Consider the following 20,066-nt stretch of genomic DNA (forward strand, 5'->3'; position numbering starts at 1 on the left):
GAAACAGGGTTCCTTCGGTTTCAAATTTGGTTATTTTCAATGTGGTTATTCTGGTTTTTAACAAGGTTCCGGAGATGACAATTGTGTTTAAGGGTTTTACCCTCGAGTTTCCTGGTTCTGAACAGAGATTCTCCGGTTTGGAATGTGGTTATATCGGTTTTAGACTCAGTTTTGGGTTTTAAACTGAAATATGGTGGTTCCTAAATGTGTTTTGTGGTTTAAAACCTGGTTTCATTGGTTTTAAACCTGGTTTCAGTGGTTTTAAACTGGTTTCAGTGGTTTTAAACTTGGTTTCAGTGGTTTTAAACTTGGGTTTCCCGGTTTGGTTTTTAACAAGGTTCCGGAGATGACAATTGTGTTTAATGGTTTTAACCTCGAGTTTCCTGGTTCTGAACAGAGATTCTCCGGTTTGGAATGTGGTTATATCGGTTTTAGACTCAGTTTTTGGGGTTTTCAAACTGAAATATGGTGGTTCCTAAATGTGTTTTGTGGTTTAAAACCTGGTTTCATTGGTTTTAAACCTGGTTTCAGTGGTTTTAAACTTGGGTTTCCCGATTCATGTAAAATTTGACCGGCTGCTGAACAATTATACCGCGAGCCTCCTGTAGGACGATGCTGTTCCACTCCACCGCTCTCTCTGTCACTCTCATCCCTCCCAGATCTGATGTAAAGACTATTATTTGGATTCGTGTAACCTATAACATCTTCAATTGTACCTATCATTTTAATACGTTAATGAATGTAAATTTATAATTTTCGAGACTTTAATAAGTTAATGAATGTAAGTTTATAATTTCACGACTTCAATACGTTAACGAATGTAAGTTTATAATTTTCAAGAATTTAAAATGTTTATTATTTACTTTTAGCTAAATCCATGTAATCTTTTTTGTTTTAGAAATAAAAATTGCAAACGGAACACTTTGTTTTTACGTTTATTTATCTGTTCAACTGGGTCGATATAAGGTTAGGGGTGGTGTCTAAAGCTCCAACACCGGTGGGTAGGAAATTATTTGTAGGAGTATTTTCACCGTTACGTTTCCGAAGATAGACTTGCTCGGTCGGTAGAAGCCCGGATTTCTAATCGAGTTCTTATCAGAACGGTCCGGGTTCGATTCTTAAGACGGGCGAGTCTATCTTTAAGTTTTTGAAATTTTATTCATGAATTTTAACGGCGTCTCGTCCATTAAGACACAAAAGTTTATTTTCTCTTTTTTTTCATTTTATCTATCAAGCGTGCCAGTAGGGCTCGCTTTTTGAAATCACTCGGATGTACCATGGTACAGCACACCGATCAACCAATGCTATTCAACGGGCCGTCCAAATATTTTTTTCCTCGGACCCGTTTTCTTGTCTTCGAACCATTATACTGTCAAGCCTTGATGGTCTCTTACCAAAAAACCGAATGAACTGCTAATTGGGAACCCTTGAGAACATTTTCCTGTCAAAACCGTATTATTTCATTTGACAAAAACCTCATAGAAGCTTTCTTACGCTCGGAGGACTCAACTCTAGAACCTTCTTTCCCGCCAAAACTGTTTAGCCAATGAGCGTCTTGCACTGCAAGTGCAATCTGTGATGAGCCTCGTGACTCTTTATACCATGTACTAACCGTGGCCCCTGCAGAAATCCACTCAAACCACTGCAGTTATCTCCCGATATAGCTTTGGGTGTCAGATTTCGAGCAAGGCAATAAAAGACGGCGAGGAGAGGGTCGCCTCGTCGAACCTATTATCTTCCACGCCCGATTAACCATTCACCGTGACGCCAGGATCCACCAAATTTTCACAAAAATTGTTTTCCGTCTATTTAGCGAGTTTTTCCTTACTTTCCGTTAAAGTACAAATAAAAAGAGACCTCATTTGTAAAAATCGGCCGAATAGGAGAGAAGTTACAGTTCGAAATCCAAAGAGATTAACTCAACGCGATTTCGATGCACGGCAGTTCGCCCAAATCACGGTCGTGCGAAATGCCGCATATCAGCTTAAAATCAAGATAATTGGACGGAATCTTTAAAATCAATTTACATTCAACGTTCATGAATCAATATTTTCTCCCAAATTTAGCAAAAAGTACCAATTGATGCAAATAACAAAGACGTGAAAATAGTAGGTTTGTGTCCAACATTTTAGTTATTCGGCACGCTTTTCCAACATATTCATGTTGGATTTTTCTGCTTGTTTTTTATTTGTATTTATTTTTTATTCATTTCTTATTTTCTTTATTTTTATTTATTTAGGAAAACCGTGAAATTACACCCGGGGGGCTGAACGGAGCGGCAACGTCGCAGAGATGAAGGAGTCACGAGGTGGCAACGTCGGGCAGGTTCGGAACTTGTTCCCGGTCGCTCGAAGGAAAAGAGACCCGAACAGGTTCAGACTTGTCCCGGCAGGCTCAGACTCGTTCGGACAGCGTTCGATCCGAGCGCGGCTCTGCGCCTTTGATGCAGGTTTAAACCGGTGGCGTGGCGTGAATGATCGATTGTCGATATCTCGCCATTTGAAGCTATGGTAAAGAATCGATTATTAAGGTGTTCGCTGCGAGCACCCTGATAATCGATCTTTTTTCATAGGTTTAAATGACAGATCAATCGATAAATCGCGAAGCGGGCCACGCCGGTTTAAACTTGGTCGCACCCTGAACGGCGGCCGGAGGAGGAGTTGACAGAGGATCACCTGAATCGGCGCGGGAACATCAAAGTGCGGGTGGGATGACGTCATCCATTTGAGGGGGGTGTAGAGGTTAAGCTAGGTAAACGCCGTACTCTCGCGTAAGGTATGCAACCCGTATACAAGCGCCTTACTTCCGTAAGGTATGCAACCCGCATGTTAACGCCTTACTCCCGTAAGGTATGCAACCCGCATTTCAGGAGATTCGTAAGGAATGCAATTCACAAATTATCCCTGACCACCGGCGAGGTGCGCGACCAACATAGAACGCCTCCCGTCCGTAAGGTATGCAACCAGCATTTCATGGGTTCGTGAGGAATGCACATCACAAATTATCGCTGATCGTCGGCGAGGTGCGCGACCAACATAGGACGCCTCCCGTCCGTAAGGTATGCAACCCGCATTTCATGGGAGTCGTGAGGACTGCATATCACAAATTATCGCTGAGCACCGGCGAAGTGAGGGACCAACATAGGACGCCTCCCGTCCGTAAGGTATGCAACCCGCATATCTGCACCTTGTGTCGGCGAGGTACGCAACCCGCGACTGAAATGGACTTAGGTTAGGTTAGGTTAGGTTTGGTTAGGTTAGGTTAGGTTAGGTTAGGCTAGGTTAGGTTAGGTAGTTAGGTTAGGTTAGGTTAGGTCACACGGCAACACTGAACTTGGTTAGGTCACACGGCAACACTGAACTTAGGTTAGGTTACATTTCGATACCTCAGGTGTGGTAAGCGTAAGTCGCCATTTCACTCTACTTCTGCGCCCTCTTTCAGACGGTTTAACCAATCCAGGAACTTCTTCGGCAACCTTTCTTTTGCCATTCCTCACACATGACCGTTCCGTATAAGTTTTTTCGTCATAATATCATGCACGATGGTAAGTCTGGCAGTTCTAGCATCCATAATCTCCCACACCGTGTTTCATTCCTAAAAAGTTCATATTTGATTCGATAAAATTATGATCATACCAACCTGCCATGATCAAGGTATACCATTCTGTCTCATTCCCTTTGAAGTCTATCCAATGTGGCGGAGAGTTAACAACATCGATCGGAATCAGATTTCCGAGGCTAGCGAATTTTCCATTTACCCACTCTACCTGAAGGTAAATTGGTCAAAATTACAGAAGAGTATATCGTTCACACAGAATTTAACAAAAATCTTATCAGAATAAACTAAACCGAACCAAAATGTTGAATGAAAACATTTATTTCATGTATATCGCACGCAAAATATCGCGCCAATCGATTTCGTGACATCACAAGGCTCGTTAACCGCCGTAATCCTTTCACCTGCGATTGTTCATATTTATTCCGGTCGCACATAAATACATTAAATGCCATAAAATGCACGGTAGTTGAAACCATGGGACGTCACTCTTTATGACGTCATGAGGAGAACGCCTTTGAAAAACGTTTTTCTCTTCACCACAACTTTAAGCTCCTTTCTTTCACTCATAAAACTTTTTTAGAGCTTCTTTAAGCTCGGGAACGTGTTTCACCCTAAAATTAAGGTGGATCAAACCTTTTTACAAAGCAAGTCCAGCAGCCTGAGTGTTGAAATTTTTTATTCGTCGGGACGACATGGATGGAATAATAGGTTAAATGGCGAAGCGTGATTGGTCGGCTATGTCTTACCGCTGCTTTGTCGTGCTTTGTCGATTGGAATGGACGACAAACTAAAGGCACCTCTTGAGTTTTCGACAGCACGTCGTCCATTCCAATCGACAAAGTACGAAAAAGCAGCGATAAGACATAGCCGACCAATCGCGCTTCGCTATTTAACCTATTCCATCCATGTCCACCCGACAAACACAAAATTTCAACAATCAGGCTGCAGGATCATGCAATAGCTCCATTCTTAGCTTACCGTGCAAACAATGGTAGGGACATCATAAACACAGTCAGGTATAATTTCATGACGAAGGAGGTCAGCAGTAAGCTCCCCTCGCGGCTTGTATATGTCGCTGATTCGTGTTGTTGCTTCGTGTATCGTCGAAGTGGCAGTGGCGTCTGCGTGATCATGGAGGGCCCGACAAATAGCGCCGATGATTAATGAAACTACGACGAAGAACACCACGCTCATCCGCGGTAGTCCCCATTCCATAAACATTCCCTGAAATTCAGACCATGTTTCAGCATCACTCGGTAAAACATTCACGATTATTCTCTGAGAAGGATGATTGTCCGATTGTCGAATTCCTAACATCGAGAAGACACCAAATAAAAGCATGTCTGTTGTCTTCAAATACTTCCTCGAACTTAATCTGTAAATTGGTTCTTTCATTGGTTCCTACCATGCCCATGAAATGTACACAACCACAGTAATTTTCAGCCACTCACTATCAAATATTAACAAACCATTGTTTTTAAAAGCGGATAAGCAACATTGATCGATTTGTATCAGATTCTCGTATATTTGAGATTTAAATTGATATATTTCAATGATTGAAAGACCCAAGAGCGAGTATTGGCATATCGTAGGTAGGAGTCCATTAAAAATTGAAAGGTTCTACAGTGAACAATGAATTCTATGGGGAGCGTTCTATAAAACGCAAAAAGAAATCTATTTTAAGGAGGTTCATAAAATGAAACACCAGCAAAATACATGTCTTTAAACTAAAAATTCTCACTTCATTTAGATCGTTCATTTAAAACGTATTCAATGATCTGAACCCCTCTTCTTTTGGGAAATTGATCAGAGGAGAGCAAAATTCGCACCTGACATGCACGACATAAACTTTATTCCTCTTTCTTTCCTCCTTTCCTTTTTCTCCTCCTTAAAGTCCTCTCCTTGATGCTAGATACCTCTTTATCGGTTATGCGTAGAAATTCTGGGGACTTTCCAGGTGAGGGAAGGGGGCGGATGGAGGGCGGGAAAAATATTGATTGGCTGTGATGGCTTATCTCAGCTGCAGCGAGCCCATTATAAGTTGGAATTGCACTTAAAGTATTAATAAATTTTTATAGCTGGAAATACGGATACGGTCTTAATTTGAATAAAACACATTTTAGTGAAAGTCAAGAATTAAAAAATATTTACAGTTTAATAATTATTTACAGATTATAAATTTATAATAATTTGCGTATGGCTTCCGATGATTTATCAACAGGGCCTCAACTCATGTCATCTTCTAGCTATTAAATGCGTGTCTTGTTCGGAAAAAGTTTACAAACAATGGTTTTCCTAAGTTGTACTTATCTGCGAAGGCTTTGCTGGAAAAATTCGTCCGAAGAGAACCGTCTTCCCTGAGGAAAGAAAATTTTAAAAGTTACAACAATGTAATGATTTGATAGTTCACCTAATGAATGGGAGGTTAAATTTATTGATACTTTGAAGAAGAGTAGATAGGAGTACGGAGACGGCTTGCGTAATCCTATAATCATTTGCCATAATCTCACGTACCTAATTTGAGCTTTTAATAAAACGAGAAGAAACTCCATTAAACGTATACCAGACAATTGATTGGACGGGCTTAACTGAAACCAGGCTTTTTAGATCAGACGTTGTCTAATTTCCTATGATTATATAGTTGTCAAACAAAGAACTAGGCGACACTGAAGCTTAAAATTTTGTGCGTGTGTATTTTATAATCTAGGACAAATTCACTGAGAGTTAAGTGGTTTAGTTTTCTGTTAAAAAATAAAACAAGAGAAGATTTGAAGCAACGTTTGATGCAGTTCGACTGATTTTAGTTTAATCTGTCCGATTCTTTAACAAAAAAGTAACATAATCAAAATTTGAGTAAAATTTGAGTATAAGAGTAAATAAAAATTAAAATTTCACAGAGCGGTACACCAACATAATCAAAATTACAGCTCGTCAGTCTATGGTTTGTGCTACAACTAAAAATGTAAAGCATATACAATGCACGCACTGTTGAATAACAACTTCAACACTATCAAAATCGCAGATATAAAGGCATACTTTGAGGGAAAACTATTGTTTGAATGATTTTTTTTTTTTTTTTTTAAATCCAATTTTACTAGAATGCAGCTGCAAGTTTTTGGTACATTCGTAGCAAGAATGATACCTTTTTAAAAACGCTGTCAGAGTGACATCTTTAAAATTCCATGAGATAAATATGAAAAATATACCATCGGAACTGATACTTCTTGCCCACTGTAAATGTCAAATAAAGAATGTGAGGGGACGACAACTTTCAAAAAATCACTTTTATGTAAATTTGAAATTTAAAAATCACTATAAATAGGAAATACCTATACATATATGCATAGAAAAAATATTTAAACTTGAGCGGATGTCTACTTACTTAGCTGATATTTTTTTCTCCTTGAATTGTATTTTATCAGGTTGTCTATATACTAAAAATACGTATCGAAGTAAACCTAGAAAAAATTGGAATAAGTTTAACTAAATTCATGGTTGTATTTTCTTCCGAGGATTTTGTTTGACTGCGAAGAACTGATCCTCAAGGGATCATTTTTATTTATTTATTTATTTATTTGTGTTTTTTTTCCTGCTGTTTTTGGTTGACAATTGCCCCAATTTATCGAGATCAGAGCGCTGGAGACCGCATTTCTCCTCCATTCAAGCTATGGCCCATTTTGAGTTAAAGTGTTGCATTCCTGATTTCAATGATAATTGAAATGCGCTGAACTGCTACTGAAATGGGTTTGGTTAGGTCATGCAACTAAACCAACTGCGCGGTAGAATGTTTAGTATCGAGCAGAAATGAAGGCGCTCTAACTTGAGACACAGCGGACTACCAGGCTACCTCCATAACACGCGGATCAGGATTTTCAGTCATGCATTTTCAAAGATTGACTTTCAAAATTTTGCTGAAGCTACATAAGTTGCATAAACGTAAAATACGAGTATTCACATGAAATTTAAAACTACCTTCATTCTCAAGTACAAGCCTGATGATCCGGAAGTGCTCATTTGTGTTCAAGATCTACGAAATTACGTACTTTGATAAATGCACACCGTCTGTCAACCTTATGCTCACGTTGATCTATTTGAATTTGACATAAATAGTGTTAAACAAAAAGTTTCTCAAACGAACCTTTGCCCTCCGGTGGATCTGGGCCCATGTATTCAGTCAAAAACTCTCCCCCAAGAAATTCATAATCTCTTATGTTTCCAACGATCCAAAATTGTTTTTCTCCGTACGATGTTTGTGCCTTCAATTTTTCATCGATACCTGAAATGAAATTATCTATTTTACTTGTCTAATATATACTTAACAAATACCTTAAATTTCTCGTGGGTAGATTATGCATTAAAGAGATTCTCCGCAATGACTGCATGCACAACAAGGAATGGCTCGGCTATGAAAATGACATGTGTAAAAAATGACGCAGGTAGTGCAATCATAAAACTTACCTTAATTTTCTCGGTGTTGTCGTATAAAAATTGAATTAAGTTTGTCTTAGGCATTTGAAGAGCTAAAACCTTTAAAGAGCATACAATGTTTTGGTTCTTGTTCTAATTTAGTATTAAAAATTTATTTTCAGTTGTGCATGCTTGCATCGTGCTGCGAAGAAATGCGTAGATTATTTAGAACAGATGTTTCTTAATTTCCCTCGTTCAAAAGCCATACAAGCTACACAATTTTAAATGTGACGCGTATACTAGCTTTTTAACAATGAAGAAAGACTTACTTTCCGGCCAGGTTGGCCTAGTGGTCAGCGCGTCTGACTCTAGGTCAGTAGGTCCCGGGTTCGAATTCCGGTGGTGGCGTCTAATTTTCACGGAATTGACGAGTAGATCTGCTGAAACAGATTCTCCTCGGCCCTAATTCCTAAAAATTGGAAAATCCTGGAGCATGGAGATCCCAAGATGTCTACGGACACTAAACATTGTCTAAAGTTGGCTGAAGGTGCTAGACACGAATCCATTAAACCAGCAGAAAAAAAGTTCCTACTTCCAGACCGATAAGTCGCTGAAAAATGGAAGTTTTCGATTTTGAAGTTAAGGAGCTTTGGGTTAGGTAATGGTGGCGGTTGAATGCAGATAGCTCGGTGGAGATAGGTATTCATGGAGCAAATTCTGCTTACCCACCATTATCATACTGAGAAATGTATCATTAGGATTTTTAGACTCTAACCAGAAAGGTTCCTCCTTTGTGATTTTCGGGTCAATAATTTCATCTCCGAAGGTTGCGGTTGCCTCTGTGCCTGTCCATCCACCACCCAATCACCCCTAAAAAAACATAAATCGAAAAAAAATAACGCCAGTGAACCTAAATCGGCAATACCTCGAAAAAGTCTAATTACCTGTAAATATCATCGTGTAGAACTCCGTTTCATTTGAATTCCAACACGTCCAAAAGGGCTCTCTTTTTGTAATAGTCGAATTAATTTCATTTCCGAAGAGCGGTTCAAGGCCCTCAATCCACTCCACCTAAAAATGATTCAAATAAATTCAAAGTATGTTATGGGTGATATTCCTTTTATTTTTATTTATTTTTGTGTTATTTCAAACTCGTAAAGTTGAAGTTACTTAACTTTAGAGAGTACCTTGAAACTGTACTTTAAGAATGACGCGAGTCACACCTCTGGGGAATTGAAATAAATCCTTGAGAGAATATTACATGATCAGCAATTCTTCAGCATTCAAAGTCAACATGTTGGTCCCTCAAGTTAACTTTGTATACATTGCAATGTTTTGAGTAAACAAAACTTAAGAGTGGTATTTTGTACAAGAAATTAGATGACCGTAGAATTTTTTAAAGGTTAAATTTAAAATGTTTCTACTTTCCATTGAATTCAATTTATGTTTAACACTGAGAGCAATATTTCAACCAGGCGTTATTAAGAAAACTAACTTACCTGAACCGCCTCCTTTGGAGCCTCATCCAAGAGGTCAGGGATAATTCTCCAACGTTTGAGATCCGTTTCAATATCTTTCGGATCTCTCAAGAGAACGTCAAACGCCGGGTACCAAGTTGACGTTAATGGCACCTCTGTTAATTTAACTAACCTTATTGTCAGGAATAACCACACAAATGTAATGTGCAGCTTCATCACTGCTGTTTTTACAACCTATCAACCACCCGTCATATTTGACTCCGAAACATTCGTGACGGTTATGAGAAAGGCATCGATGCCAACGGTATATCAGCCGCTCATCACAGTAATTGTGAACAGAATAGTTCCTCAATCGGATTTTTTATTCATCAAACCCACTCTGGCTTCTATCTCCGTATTCAATCACCAATTCTAGTCATAATTAATTATGAAATTCTGTTTAAAGGTTTCTACTATTTGTAGCACCAAACATTTGGAAATAAATATTAAGAATGTCCTGTATGCTCACAACTTTTGAAACAAAAAACAAAAAAGTACGAAAAATATACTATTTTTAAATGCTACAAAATGAGGAGAGCCTTGGATTTGATGGCTTACTTGCCATTTAGTAAATAATAAAGAACACAATACATGTTCTAGGTGTGCAGTTAAGCATGACTTTGCTGCTAAATTCGAAGTTTACTCACGATTTTAGACAGGGCCAGATTTTCGTTCTTGCCGCCCATGGGCCGCCTGTATTTTGCCGCCCCCTTCTCATTCGTTTTGAAACATCAATAAAAACCATCAAGTGAACGTGCCAGCGGGGGAGGGGTGCATAAGACGCGTTTACTCGTGTTGAACACATTTTTTGGGAAAGCCCTGTAAACACTACGAGCAAAAGGTCACGGAACTTTGCGCGAAAGTCAAGTTTCGAACCTAATGGACAAGGCCTTACATTCATAAGAAATGAACGAAAAAATTATGAAAGAACAAACACAAAATTTTGTTTAATGATTTTAACTTCCTTCGCCGCGCCCCGCTGACCGCACCGTGTTTGGCGCAATGCGTGAAGAATTCACGCAGTCTTGTAGGCGCCATGCGTTTCACGCTGACCGCACTGTGTTTGGCGCAATGCGTGAAGTATTCATGCATTCTTGTAGGCGCTATTCGTTTCACGCTGACCACAATAACCGCACTGTGTTTGATGCAACGCGTGAAGTATTTGTGCAGTCCTGTAGGCTCTGATATGTGTTACATGCCGATTGCCGCGCCGAGGGCTGCTCCTTTTCATCTCAAGTCCTCGTCATCATTTTTCCTTAAGTCGCGCCGTTCCAGGCCAAATTGTGTGTTTGGTTTCTCTCTTAACTCGACTTATTATAGGTGCTGTCTCTTGTATCACCGAAAGACGACAAAATTAGAAATTACTATACTCTCAGGAAATGAGAGATTTTGCAGCCTTTTCTCGTTTGTAATTTTTTTTTCTAAATCCGATTTTTTTTTATATACCTACATTTCATTTAAAAAAATTACAAAATTTGCTGCCCCCTAGATTTGCCGCCATGGGCCGCGGCCTATGTGGCCATCCCCTTAATCCGGCCCTGATTTAAGAACTCTTTGGCTCCGGCGAGATCGATTTTCTCTTTGGAAAAGAACACCTCTTTTCGTGGGGACCTTAAATTTTTTTGAATGTTCGTACGCAATCAAAATCATGCGATACGTTCTGCGGATTTTGGAGGAGAATAAGAGCGCAGTTAGTTCTGATTGCGTAAATAGCCTTGCACGTTAAATTAAAATAAATTAGATGTAAGAAAAATTAAGCATAAATAGGAGGATAATTGAAATCGTGTAGTAAAAAACATAGCAAAACAAAATAGGGAAAATAATTAAAATTTTGACAAGATAAAATATATTTTCAAAAGATTACTAAATTTTAGAAATATTCGAAAACCCACAATACATAAATTACGTTATTAAAATGAGGTAAAATATGATTTCAAAAGGTAATTAAATTTCGAAGGATTTGACAACTCCTAAAAAATGTGAAAGTATGCTACTGGGAATACTGGAATGAGTGACATTAAATCTCTTACGAGGTAACTTTTAGATACAAAAGATTATTAAATGTGAAGGGATTCATAAGAAATATGGAAACGATGTCACTGGAGTGAATGTGAAAAAATAACATTTTTAAGAGGTAAAATATATTTATGAGGTTACTTACAACATTTAAAACCGACTCACCTTAGTTAGGTCGCTTTTTAAAGTTAAAGGTGCGTTGCTATTAACAATGCGCGGGAAAGTTAAACATAAAATGAGTCAATCATCAATTACAATAACCAATTATTTTACTTTCAATGTAATAAATCCGCCACAAGAAACGTAATCGCCAGTGCTGATTGGAAAAAAAAGCAAAACTCATAACGTGCTCAACATTTCTTGTCCAATTGTTTCCCACTGCTCTGAAGGACAAACTGGCTGAACATTGGTCAATTAAATCACTGCAAGTATTTAATCACGCGTTAGTTTTACCATATAGTGGCATGGCGTGCTTTGCGATTTATCGATTTATCTGCCATTGAAACTTATAAGAAAGGATCGATAAACAGGGTATTCGCAACGAACACCTTTATAAGCGATTCCTTACCGTAGCTTAAAATGGGAAAATATTAATAATCGATCATTCACAAATCGCCACTGTCACCATATAAGATTTCCTGTGTCCGTATAGGTAGGCAAGTTTGGGTCTATAATTCTCGGTCGCCGCGTCGTCGTAGTTGTTGTCGTCAGTCGGAACTTACCCTCACAAATAAAAAAATTTACAGCGATCGGTCCGTCCAGGTTATATTTTTTAGCAAACTTTTTGACGGAAAACTTCCCCCTTTTTTCATCAATTCGCCTGAAAAAAATAAAAAACATACAAAGAGAAAAAACTATTGCGTGCAAACAAAACCGCATAGATGTTACATATTAACATACATAACTGAGATCATGCGTTGAAAAAATCTGTCCAAATTTGTAAAAAAGCCTACGGAATTAAGGTCCTCGGTAAACTTTCGGAAGTTTTTTTTCTTCTTTTAAATATTATCTATTCTCTATTATTTCACGAAACCACAATATCGCGGAGTCTTAAAACAGCTGAAAGTTTAAATATTTGTCATGAGAATAATATCAATTAGAAGAAATTTTATTTGGCACACGTACTGTATTGGAGGGGGGGGGGGGGGGGGTTTGCTGTCGGATTTGCTATTTGTATGAGTGGAAAGTCACGCTAGCATCGGTAATGCATCTGAACAACATTTTGCAGTAAGAAACTACTGTTTCTAGCTCATTTAAAAAACAACATATGTGCCATTAGATTCCCTGTGCAGATCGATGATCTCACAGATGAGCCAGAAATACAATAGTAGTACGTGGTTGCAAAATTTAGCCCATTCGTAGTTCGCGTCAGAGCCGCGGTAACACTTGTTATTAAATTTTCTTCCTTCAAATTTAACGTGATATTCAGTGTATTGAAAAACTTACTTTGGAGGTAATTGAAACTCTCTGAACAGTTTATATCTTCTATATTTTTGCTTGTACACGAGGAAAACATATCGGTGCAACCCTGTAAAAAAAAAACCGAAGAACGCTTACGGTCTCAACGGTAAATTGAATCTTTTTCTCATGGTAGAAGTTTTGATTTTAATGATTTTTTTAATTAAAAAATTACAAGTATTATGGAGCAATAGAGGATGGTCCCCACTGAAAAATATCACAATTGCACTACATTTTACAAATTGGAACTACAATATCTCGCTCAGTATATAAATAACACACGTGTGCCATCAATTTTCCAACTCACACGCGTCTTAACGGATGAGCAAGAAATTGTAGTTCCTAATTTTAAAATGTTGTTCAACTGATTTACGCATAAATTACATCACGTGAATATATTGTTCTATCAGCTATTAAAGTGTATTCTAAAGGCTTTAGAAAATAGGAAAAACAGCTTACTAACTTTCTTGCGAAGGGAGATATGCGATAGTTTACCTGTGCCAATAATGGGGTACGGACGCACGTATTCGGCCAAATGCTCACCGGCGACGACGGTAGTGTTGTATCCTTCAATATTCACAACAATCCAGTTCTTCCACTCCCTAAGCGAGTGATTACTTTGGGAGGGCTCATCTAGGCCTGCGAAAATAAACATTTTGCAATCAAAACCAATTAATGCCTATGCTAATTGAACGTATTTCTGCAAAACAATAATAAAACAATTTAAAAAGCGGGTAACAAGGCTAATTTTCACGAATGAAAACCAAAAAGTTTCGGCTGAAATTTCAGCCTTCAGTTGGATAAAATTGTGAAAAGAAAAATGGTAAAAATCTAAAAAAAGTGAATGGCTGTACCTTTCAAAAAGCGTGAATTTTGTTATAATGAATCTGGTTAACAAAATCCTCGCTTCTTGAAAGGTACAGTTAGGTACTTTTTCAGATTTTTAAATTTTTCTTTTTCACTATTTTATCCAATTGAGGAAGGCTGGGTTTTCAGCCAAAACGGGTTGGTCTTTATTTTTGAAAATTAGCTTTTTTACCCGCTTTTTAAATTGTTTTATTATTGTATATCTCGTCACGGGCTGCGGAGCGTCGATCATATTTCATTTCTGCTAAACAGAACTCTACAGGGTGTCCCTAAAATCCCCCCCCCCGTAACTTTTGAACGGTTAGAGCTATAAAAACGAAACTTTGGAAATGTTTCTATCTCAAAGGGGACTATCTTCGAGAAGGTTCAACATTTTTATCCCTCCCTTAGGGAGGAGGGGGCGCGGGGGCCCCCAACTTTTTTTTTCAATTGGACGTATTTCCATCAAACAGAACTATGTGTAGGGAGAAAGATGGGGTGCGCTCGTTAGTACCCGGGCCATAAGAATAAATGGGAAATATAAAGCGCCAGTGACGAAGCCGCCGTCGCGCCTCTCCCACCCGCCGCTTAACTCATGAGCCCTGTCCACAGGGCTCTAGATACATGCCCACGGCTCATACACTGTGCACATAGTTCAGTTTGACAGAACGTGAAATCCCATGCCGGACCCATGAGCCGTGGGCATGTATCTAGAGCCTTGTGGACAGGGCTCATGAGTTGAGCGGCGGGTGGGAGAGGCGCGACGGCGGCTTCGTCACTGGCGCTTTACATTTCCCATTCATTCTTATGACCCGAGTACTAACGATCGCACCCCATCTTTCCCCCAGCACATAGTTCTGTTTGATAGAAATACGTCCAATTGGTAAACCCTATCTTGTGTTACATCTTTGGAAAGAACATAAAAATTAAGAATTTTGGCGCAAGCCGCAGATCGATATCTTAATTTTTGACCGAGTAATGATGGGTCAAAAGTCAACTTTGACCTATTTTCAAAAAACCATAACTCCGGTTCAAATTATCCGGCGGGGGGCCCTCGGGGTGTTGGGCCGCGTGGCGCTCATGAGTCGTAGCCCCATAGTGGTTCATCGAAAACCACAAAGTTGGCATATTTCTTACCTAACATGAATAAACAATAACGATCTTCCATGTTGTCTCCCGGCCAATCAATCCAAAATGGTTCATCTCTGATACCACCTAAATCATCGATTACGTTTCCAAAATTTGCGTACAAACCTTCACTCCATTCCACCTAAAATGAGAATAATGTGGCTCAATTGCATTGAAAGTTTTCATTTAATGGTGGAGGAAATCAGTTTTAAAAGATGTAATCAGCCCCTCTCTTAAAAATTTAAATAAAACTAAAGGTGCGTCCAGATCAATTCATGGGCTTCTTACGCAACTTCGTAGCATTCGACTATTATTTTAACTTTTTAAATTTTTCGGAAAGTGTGAGTTTTTTCGACTAATCATGAGAATATGGGTGTATTATACTTTATTTTTTCTATGTGAAGAGAGTTAATTGGTATTTTTTTTAGAATAGCTATTCCTAAGCTATTTGGAGAGGGTGGGGGACTTTGGTGGCTAGGGGTCGCAGAGCGTCAGAGAGCCCTATAAAAGCGGCTTATACATACATACATACATACATACATACCTAAGCTTATATCTCGACGGAATAGATACTTCCATGACCAATAAAGTATTATCTGAGCTTTATTAAATACCTGAACAGCGTTTGGCGGTGCAGTATCCAGCAAGTCAGGTATAATTCTATGTTTTTCCAAAGCTGCTTTAATTTCCGCAGGTGATTTATGGAGGACAGATTCTTCCTCAGAGTTAGCGAGAGATGCGTAAAATAAGGACTCAAAAGTTAATGTGATGAAAATTGTTTCAAAATCCAGCCAAAAAAGATTAAAGACCATTGTTGTTATTTTAAGAAAATCAAAACTCTTCACTTATCCCAAGAGATCACCCGGTGAATATGTTGGATCTGGCACATATTCGGCACGGAACATGTTAGCTGCCAAAACTCGTCCCAAATTATTTCGCTGTGCAAAGTCAATGACTGAGAAATTTGCTCGATGAGGACTAGGATCTTCAAGCCTGGAAAACGTTATTATTTGCACATTATAAATCAGTTTAGAAGAGTAACAATTTCAGTGTTTCTCTTAGATTCTTCAACATTTTGAATTGTCCCTCTCAGAAGTCAGAGATTAGACAAAATCAAATTATTAGGTATTTTTTTATAAATTTTCTGTCATCATCTGCCATGAAAAAAGAGCCTTTCTACTTGTTTTGAGGTTAGTTGAAGTATCCTTCTATGTCTAAGATATCCCGATGAATCTTGGAAGGAAAATTGCATATATAACACTGATGTACTCGGAGCTTCATGCGTCACATTATTGTTGTTAGATACTTTTACTTATGCGTATACGTATACGTATACTTTTACGTATACTTTTACGCATTCTCTGAAAACTAACTCTGCTACAATAACCCACGTTGCTCTACTGACATTGGCACTGCGCTTAATTCTTAATCGAATGGCTTTCTTCGGAAACTGCCCGACTCAGTTGCGACGTTTAGCAATTCCTAATGGATTTTTTTCAATAAAAAAACAATTAAAGGTATTTACTCAATTATTTCTAAATTTTTTTCTTTTTTTCAAAATAGAATAAGACATTTTAAAACGTTTCTGTCAAAAGTGTTGGCTAGTATTTTATACAAAAATTAAACTTTAAATGTAAAAAGAAAAATTGAATCGTAGCAATAGACTTGGGCAGTTTTTGAAGCAAGCCTTTCGACTTCAGCAACACAGGTAACACATACGAGTAGCATCTTGAAACATGATTTGAGTAGGTTATTGATATGATTGACCATGGCTGTTTACTGAGTGCACGAAACTTTTTACGTCATGCTGGAGAGTGTATTGAAATAGATACCTAAACCTTTTTAAATTGCACTAAAATTTAATTTTAAACAAATCCAAAGATGTGAAGACTCTCTCATCTCAGATATTCAGGTTTACAGTTTTTTTTTCCATGCTGCACGAGATGGTCTTCGAATACGATGAGACTACTGGCTAGGGCAATTAATCTGAGCTTCTAAGCACAACGTTGTAAATCGAGTAAAACAATGTTTCATTATCAGTTCGATATTTAAATTTTGATTTGATTGATACCTTTGAAGTTAACCGATCAGACTTAAAATTGAGAAGCCGAATTTTCATTTGATATTGTTAGTAATGAACGGCAGGAGAGTCAGACAAAATGGTCACACTGAAATTACCGTTCGAAGTATAATCTTGGTCGTTTCAAGTATTCAAGAAGAACTTACGTGTCTTTGATGGGAGAAAATTCAAAATACTGCCGACCGTTAGGTTGCTCGTATAAAAACCAGATGAATCTGTGCACTCCTGTATAGTTATGGAATACAAAAATAGTAAAATCGTGTAAATTTAAAATCGAAAAGTACTTGAATAATTTCTCAGGATTTTACTCATAGGTGATACAGCTACAAATATTGTTAAAATAGCGATTGGCAAAAGCTATGAAAATAATTTGGGTCTGTGGGTGTTTCAAGGGGAGTTTTAGACTTTCTCAAACCCCTGAGCAACGAGATCTGGTTTATTACAAAAACAGTAATATCTTAAAATCAATTCTAAATAGCAAGTAAATGTCGGAAATTGGACTCTCTCCTCACTCCCTTTCGGCATTAATTGATATCTTGTGATGAAAGAGTGGTCATTATTTTACCTGTGTCTTTTGCTGGTTTTGGAGGATGATACTTCGCAACGTTAAGTCCCTGCAAGATTTCCGGACCATCTATGTTGACACAAAGCCAATGCAAATAAGGATTTTCTCCGCGAACACCTTCATTCTTCTTATCTGCATCTGAGATAACAATATATTAATACGGAAAAAATACACCAGTAATATTTCGTATAATATTCCTGCAAGAGGACGGTGGAGATCTTTTCCCATGGGAAATAAAGTCACCGTCACCCAATAAGTTTCCCAGGTAGAATTTTTAGCAACCTTTGGCATCTTAGCTAGAATCTTCAAAATTCCTTTTTGGTACAAGTTTAATTGAGGAGCTTGGAGGACAAGGCACATAACTGCAGTTTTTGAAAAAAATGGGATACTAATGATATCCAGTAAAACTAGCCTCAATGCATATTATGTGAAAACTTTGCTCCCTAATTCAAGATTTTAAGCATCAAAAAGTCAGTTTGAACTTTATTTCCGCCACAAGGATCCATGCAATTAGGAAACTTCTAACATGTATTTCTTAAAATAGCAAGAAGTGCATTTATGCGCCTTGTTCTCCAAGCCCCTCAATTCAGCTTTGAGCTTTGGTGTTGGCAGAAGGATTTAGGGTTAATCCCCCACTTTCATACTAAAATAAGTTTAGATACTTCAGCAGAAAGGGAAATTGCGTGACTGACGGTGAATGTGATCCGACAATGTTTAATTACATACATTCTTACCCACAAAAATGAGGGTGTGGTGTTTTCCTTCCTCCAATTTCCATGTTATCAGCTGAGGTTTTTCTTCGCAGATGTGGGGGTCCAGTAAATTCCCGTATTCCGCTTTTTTACCATCCAACCATTCAACCTTAATTTGACAAAGAAAGTTCACTGATCAGTACTGAATATTAATTATGTACCGCTGTGATAAACTTCAGTGTTTCAATTACTATATGCATTTTTAAACCAAAACTCCCAGAAAACCTTTGTGTTGCCTTGAAAACTAGAGTTGAGGGGCTTGGACGGATAGGGCGCATAAGTGTGGATTTTGAAATTTCAAGGAATCCGTGTCTAAAATTTTAAACTAACTTGGAGCCACGTATTGCGGAAAAAAGTTGTACTTTTTGGTGCTTAAAAACTGGATTTTAGTCGTGTGGTTATATTACAGAATAAATTTTTAGATTAGTGTTCGTTGAAATAATTAATACCACAATTGTTTTAAAAAACTGCATTTGTACACCTTGTCCTCAATCGCCCCTAAATCCTCAAATTCAATTTTTTAACGATTTTAACACGTTTTTTTTTTTTTAAGTATCACTTTTTGTGTTACCACTGTAGGAGTGTGACTTAAGAAAGTTCAACAAAATCTTCTGTCTTTCATTTTATTTTGAGATTTGTTAGTTCATTTTCTGTTAAGAAAGGTACCATCGCGGGTGCCGGCGCCCTCCTGTCCCTCTCTCTTTATCAAAAAAGAGAATTTTAAGCACACTTCAGAGCACACCTATTTTTTCACATCCGTTTCAGCTTCAAAACGAATGGGTTTCCAGTACAATTCTTACCCACAGATATTGTCTAGGCCCTTCAGGGATTAGTTGGGGAACAACATGCTGTCTCTCAAGTTCCGCACGCATTTCGAGCTCTGTCATCAGGATCGTGCCGTTGACTCCACATTTTACCACAAAAATGAAGTAACTAAACACAAAAAACACAAAGTCTGAAGTCAAGAAAGCACGCGACTTCAACCTCATTCTCCGAAAAGAGTGACAGAAAACATGTGGTAAAAATTCCTTAAAAGCGATCGACATTCATCACGTGATCAACCTTGAATGTTTACCTCCATATCAGTCTAATTTAGCAGAGACATTGATCTCAATCAATGAGTTTCAAAACCTTGACCTGTTTACGATGTGATAGTGCATTGACAAACGGAAAGTATAATAACAAAAGTTCAGCAAAGCTCTTTTGTGAAGCCCTTGGAGTTGAAAGCTCCAAAATTCCAAACCGGAGTGAAGTGTCTCACATTTGCAAATTCTATAGGTAGAATCCTGCGATTTGCCGAAACCACACAAATGCACAAACCATCAAAAGACATGCACTGCTTCTTGAAGTGAAATAACTTAATCTTCCTGATGCGAGAGGGATGATTGGTGCTTAGGAATTGCGTGAATTCGTGAGTACTTACGACAATGCTTATCGCATGCGAACTCGTGTTTTCTTAGGAACGTTTTACGTCTCCAAATTGTATGGTTATATGCATTTCATTATAACTATCAAAACTTCCTATTCCCCTACAATGGCGGATCCCTCAATTTTTTCGGCATGTGGTTATCCGCGACATAAAGTTGAGATTTTTTTCCTGATGGGGGGGGAGGGGGGTAGTATGCATTAAACCATATCTGCCTTGGCAATGGATGCCGTGTTGATTTCCGACTATAATGAAAAGGACGAAATTCATCCAAGCAGTGGAAATGGTAATAGTAGTTCCAGTTTTAGATGTT

The 20,066-nt window shown here is 38.2% G+C and overlaps 5 protein-coding genes across 15 annotated transcripts in view; 1 reads left to right on the plus strand and 4 right to left on the minus strand.

Annotated features, from left to right (window-relative positions):
* The window catches only part of LOC109036261 (phosphatidylethanolamine-binding protein 1-like), a 12,470-nt gene extending 6,253 nt beyond the window's left edge, over nt 1-6,217 (minus strand). The window contains exons 1-3 of one of the 8 annotated variants that reach the window (XM_072298537.1): nt 6,073-6,217; nt 4,537-4,782; nt 3,640-3,766 (exon numbers count right to left, since the gene is read on the minus strand). In XM_072298537.1, the coding sequence (XP_072154638.1) occupies nt 3,640-3,766; nt 4,537-4,779 (370 nt within the window). In that variant the 5' untranslated portion in view covers nt 4,780-4,782; nt 6,073-6,217. Of the gene's footprint in view, nt 1-3,639; nt 3,767-4,536; nt 5,543-5,709; nt 5,868-5,968 lie in introns of those variants that run through there. The other 7 variants (XM_072298536.1, XM_072298534.1, XM_072298535.1 and 4 more) reach the window with 7 other exon arrangements.
* The window catches only part of LOC140224287 (protein D3-like), a 98,134-nt gene continuing 79,765 nt past the window's right edge, over nt 1,698-20,066 (plus strand). Inside the window, exon 1 of the mRNA XM_072298570.1 lies at nt 1,698-2,112. The gene's annotated coding sequence lies outside the window, so the exon portion shown is untranslated. The remainder of the gene's footprint in view (nt 2,113-20,066) is intronic.
* LOC109036268 (protein D2-like) lies at nt 5,695-9,982 on the minus strand. Of its 2 annotated transcripts, XM_019050343.2 has the most exons (5): nt 9,465-9,962; nt 8,910-9,036; nt 7,697-7,834; nt 6,941-7,016; nt 5,695-5,915 (listed from the first exon to the last, which is right to left on the minus strand). In XM_019050343.2, the coding sequence occupies exons 1-5, from the start codon at nt 9,657-9,659 to the stop codon at nt 5,801-5,803; spliced, it is 651 nt and encodes a 216-aa protein (XP_018905888.2). In that variant the 5' UTR covers nt 9,660-9,962; the 3' UTR covers nt 5,695-5,800. The 2 variants fall into 2 exon arrangements, with proteins under 2 accessions (XP_018905888.2, XP_018905889.2); XM_019050344.2 differs by lacking the exon at nt 6,941-7,016 and having other exon boundaries at nt 9,465-9,982.
* On the minus strand, nt 11,602-15,742 carry LOC109039400 (protein D1-like). Of its 2 annotated transcripts, XM_072298557.1 has the most exons (5): nt 15,545-15,742; nt 14,940-15,072; nt 13,452-13,595; nt 12,945-13,026; nt 11,602-12,318 (listed from the first exon to the last, which is right to left on the minus strand). In XM_072298557.1, the coding sequence occupies exons 1-5, from the start codon at nt 15,740-15,742 to the stop codon at nt 12,120-12,122; spliced, it is 756 nt and encodes a 251-aa protein (XP_072154658.1). In that variant the 3' UTR covers nt 11,602-12,119. The 2 variants fall into 2 exon arrangements, with proteins under 2 accessions (XP_072154658.1, XP_072154659.1); XM_072298558.1 differs by lacking the exon at nt 12,945-13,026.
* On the minus strand, nt 15,728-19,380 carry LOC109036304 (protein D3). 2 transcript variants are annotated; one of them, XM_019050454.2, is made up of 5 exons: nt 19,128-19,366; nt 18,310-18,436; nt 17,576-17,713; nt 17,157-17,235; nt 15,728-15,923 (listed from the first exon to the last, which is right to left on the minus strand). In XM_019050454.2, the coding sequence occupies exons 1-5, from the start codon at nt 19,314-19,316 to the stop codon at nt 15,776-15,778; spliced, it is 681 nt and encodes a 226-aa protein (XP_018905999.2). In that variant the 5' UTR covers nt 19,317-19,366; the 3' UTR covers nt 15,728-15,775. The 2 variants fall into 2 exon arrangements, with proteins under 2 accessions (XP_018905999.2, XP_018906000.2); XM_019050455.2 differs by lacking the exon at nt 17,157-17,235 and having other exon boundaries at nt 19,128-19,380.

The sequence above is a fragment of the Bemisia tabaci genome, chromosome 3, assembly GCF_918797505.1.
Source record: "Bemisia tabaci chromosome 3, PGI_BMITA_v3".
NCBI lineage: Eukaryota > Metazoa > Arthropoda > Insecta > Hemiptera > Aleyrodidae > Bemisia > Bemisia tabaci.

Excerpts from the sequence above, each read along its gene's own strand:
- LOC109036268 (XM_019050343.2), bottom strand. The coding sequence starts at position 9,659 with ATGAAGCTGCACATTACATTTGTGTGGTTATTCCTGACAATAAGGTTA. Across the intron at positions 7,017-7,696 it reads AGATCCACCGGAGGGCAAAG|GTTTACTTCGATACGTATTT; the intron begins GTTCGTTTGAGA and ends AATTTTTTCTAG. Across the intron at positions 5,916-6,940 it reads GAGAAAAAAATATCAGCTAA|GGAAGACGGTTCTCTTCGGA; the intron begins GTAAGTAGACAT and ends TTCTTTCCTCAG.
- LOC109039400 (XM_072298557.1), bottom strand. The coding sequence starts at position 15,742 with ATGGTCTTTAATCTTTTTTGGCTGGATTTTGAAACAATTTTCATCACA. Across the intron at positions 13,596-14,939 it reads TTATTGTTTATTCATGTTAG|GCCTAGATGAGCCCTCCCAA; the intron begins GTAAGAAATATG and ends TTATTTTCGCAG. Across the intron at positions 12,319-12,944 it reads GAGTTTCAATTACCTCCAAA|GCGAATTGATGAAAAAAGGG; the intron begins GTAAGTTTTTCA and ends TATTTTTTTCAG.
- LOC109036304 (XM_019050454.2), bottom strand. The coding sequence starts at position 19,316 with ATGAGGTTGAAGTCGCGTGCTTTCTTGACTTCAGACTTTGTGTTTTTT. Across the intron at positions 18,437-19,127 it reads GGCCTAGACAATATCTGTGG|GTTGAATGGTTGGATGGTAA; the intron begins GTAAGAATTGTA and ends TGTCAAATTAAG. Across the intron at positions 17,714-18,309 it reads CCACACCCTCATTTTTGTGG|ATGCAGATAAGAAGAATGAA; the intron begins GTAAGAATGTAT and ends TTGTTATCTCAG.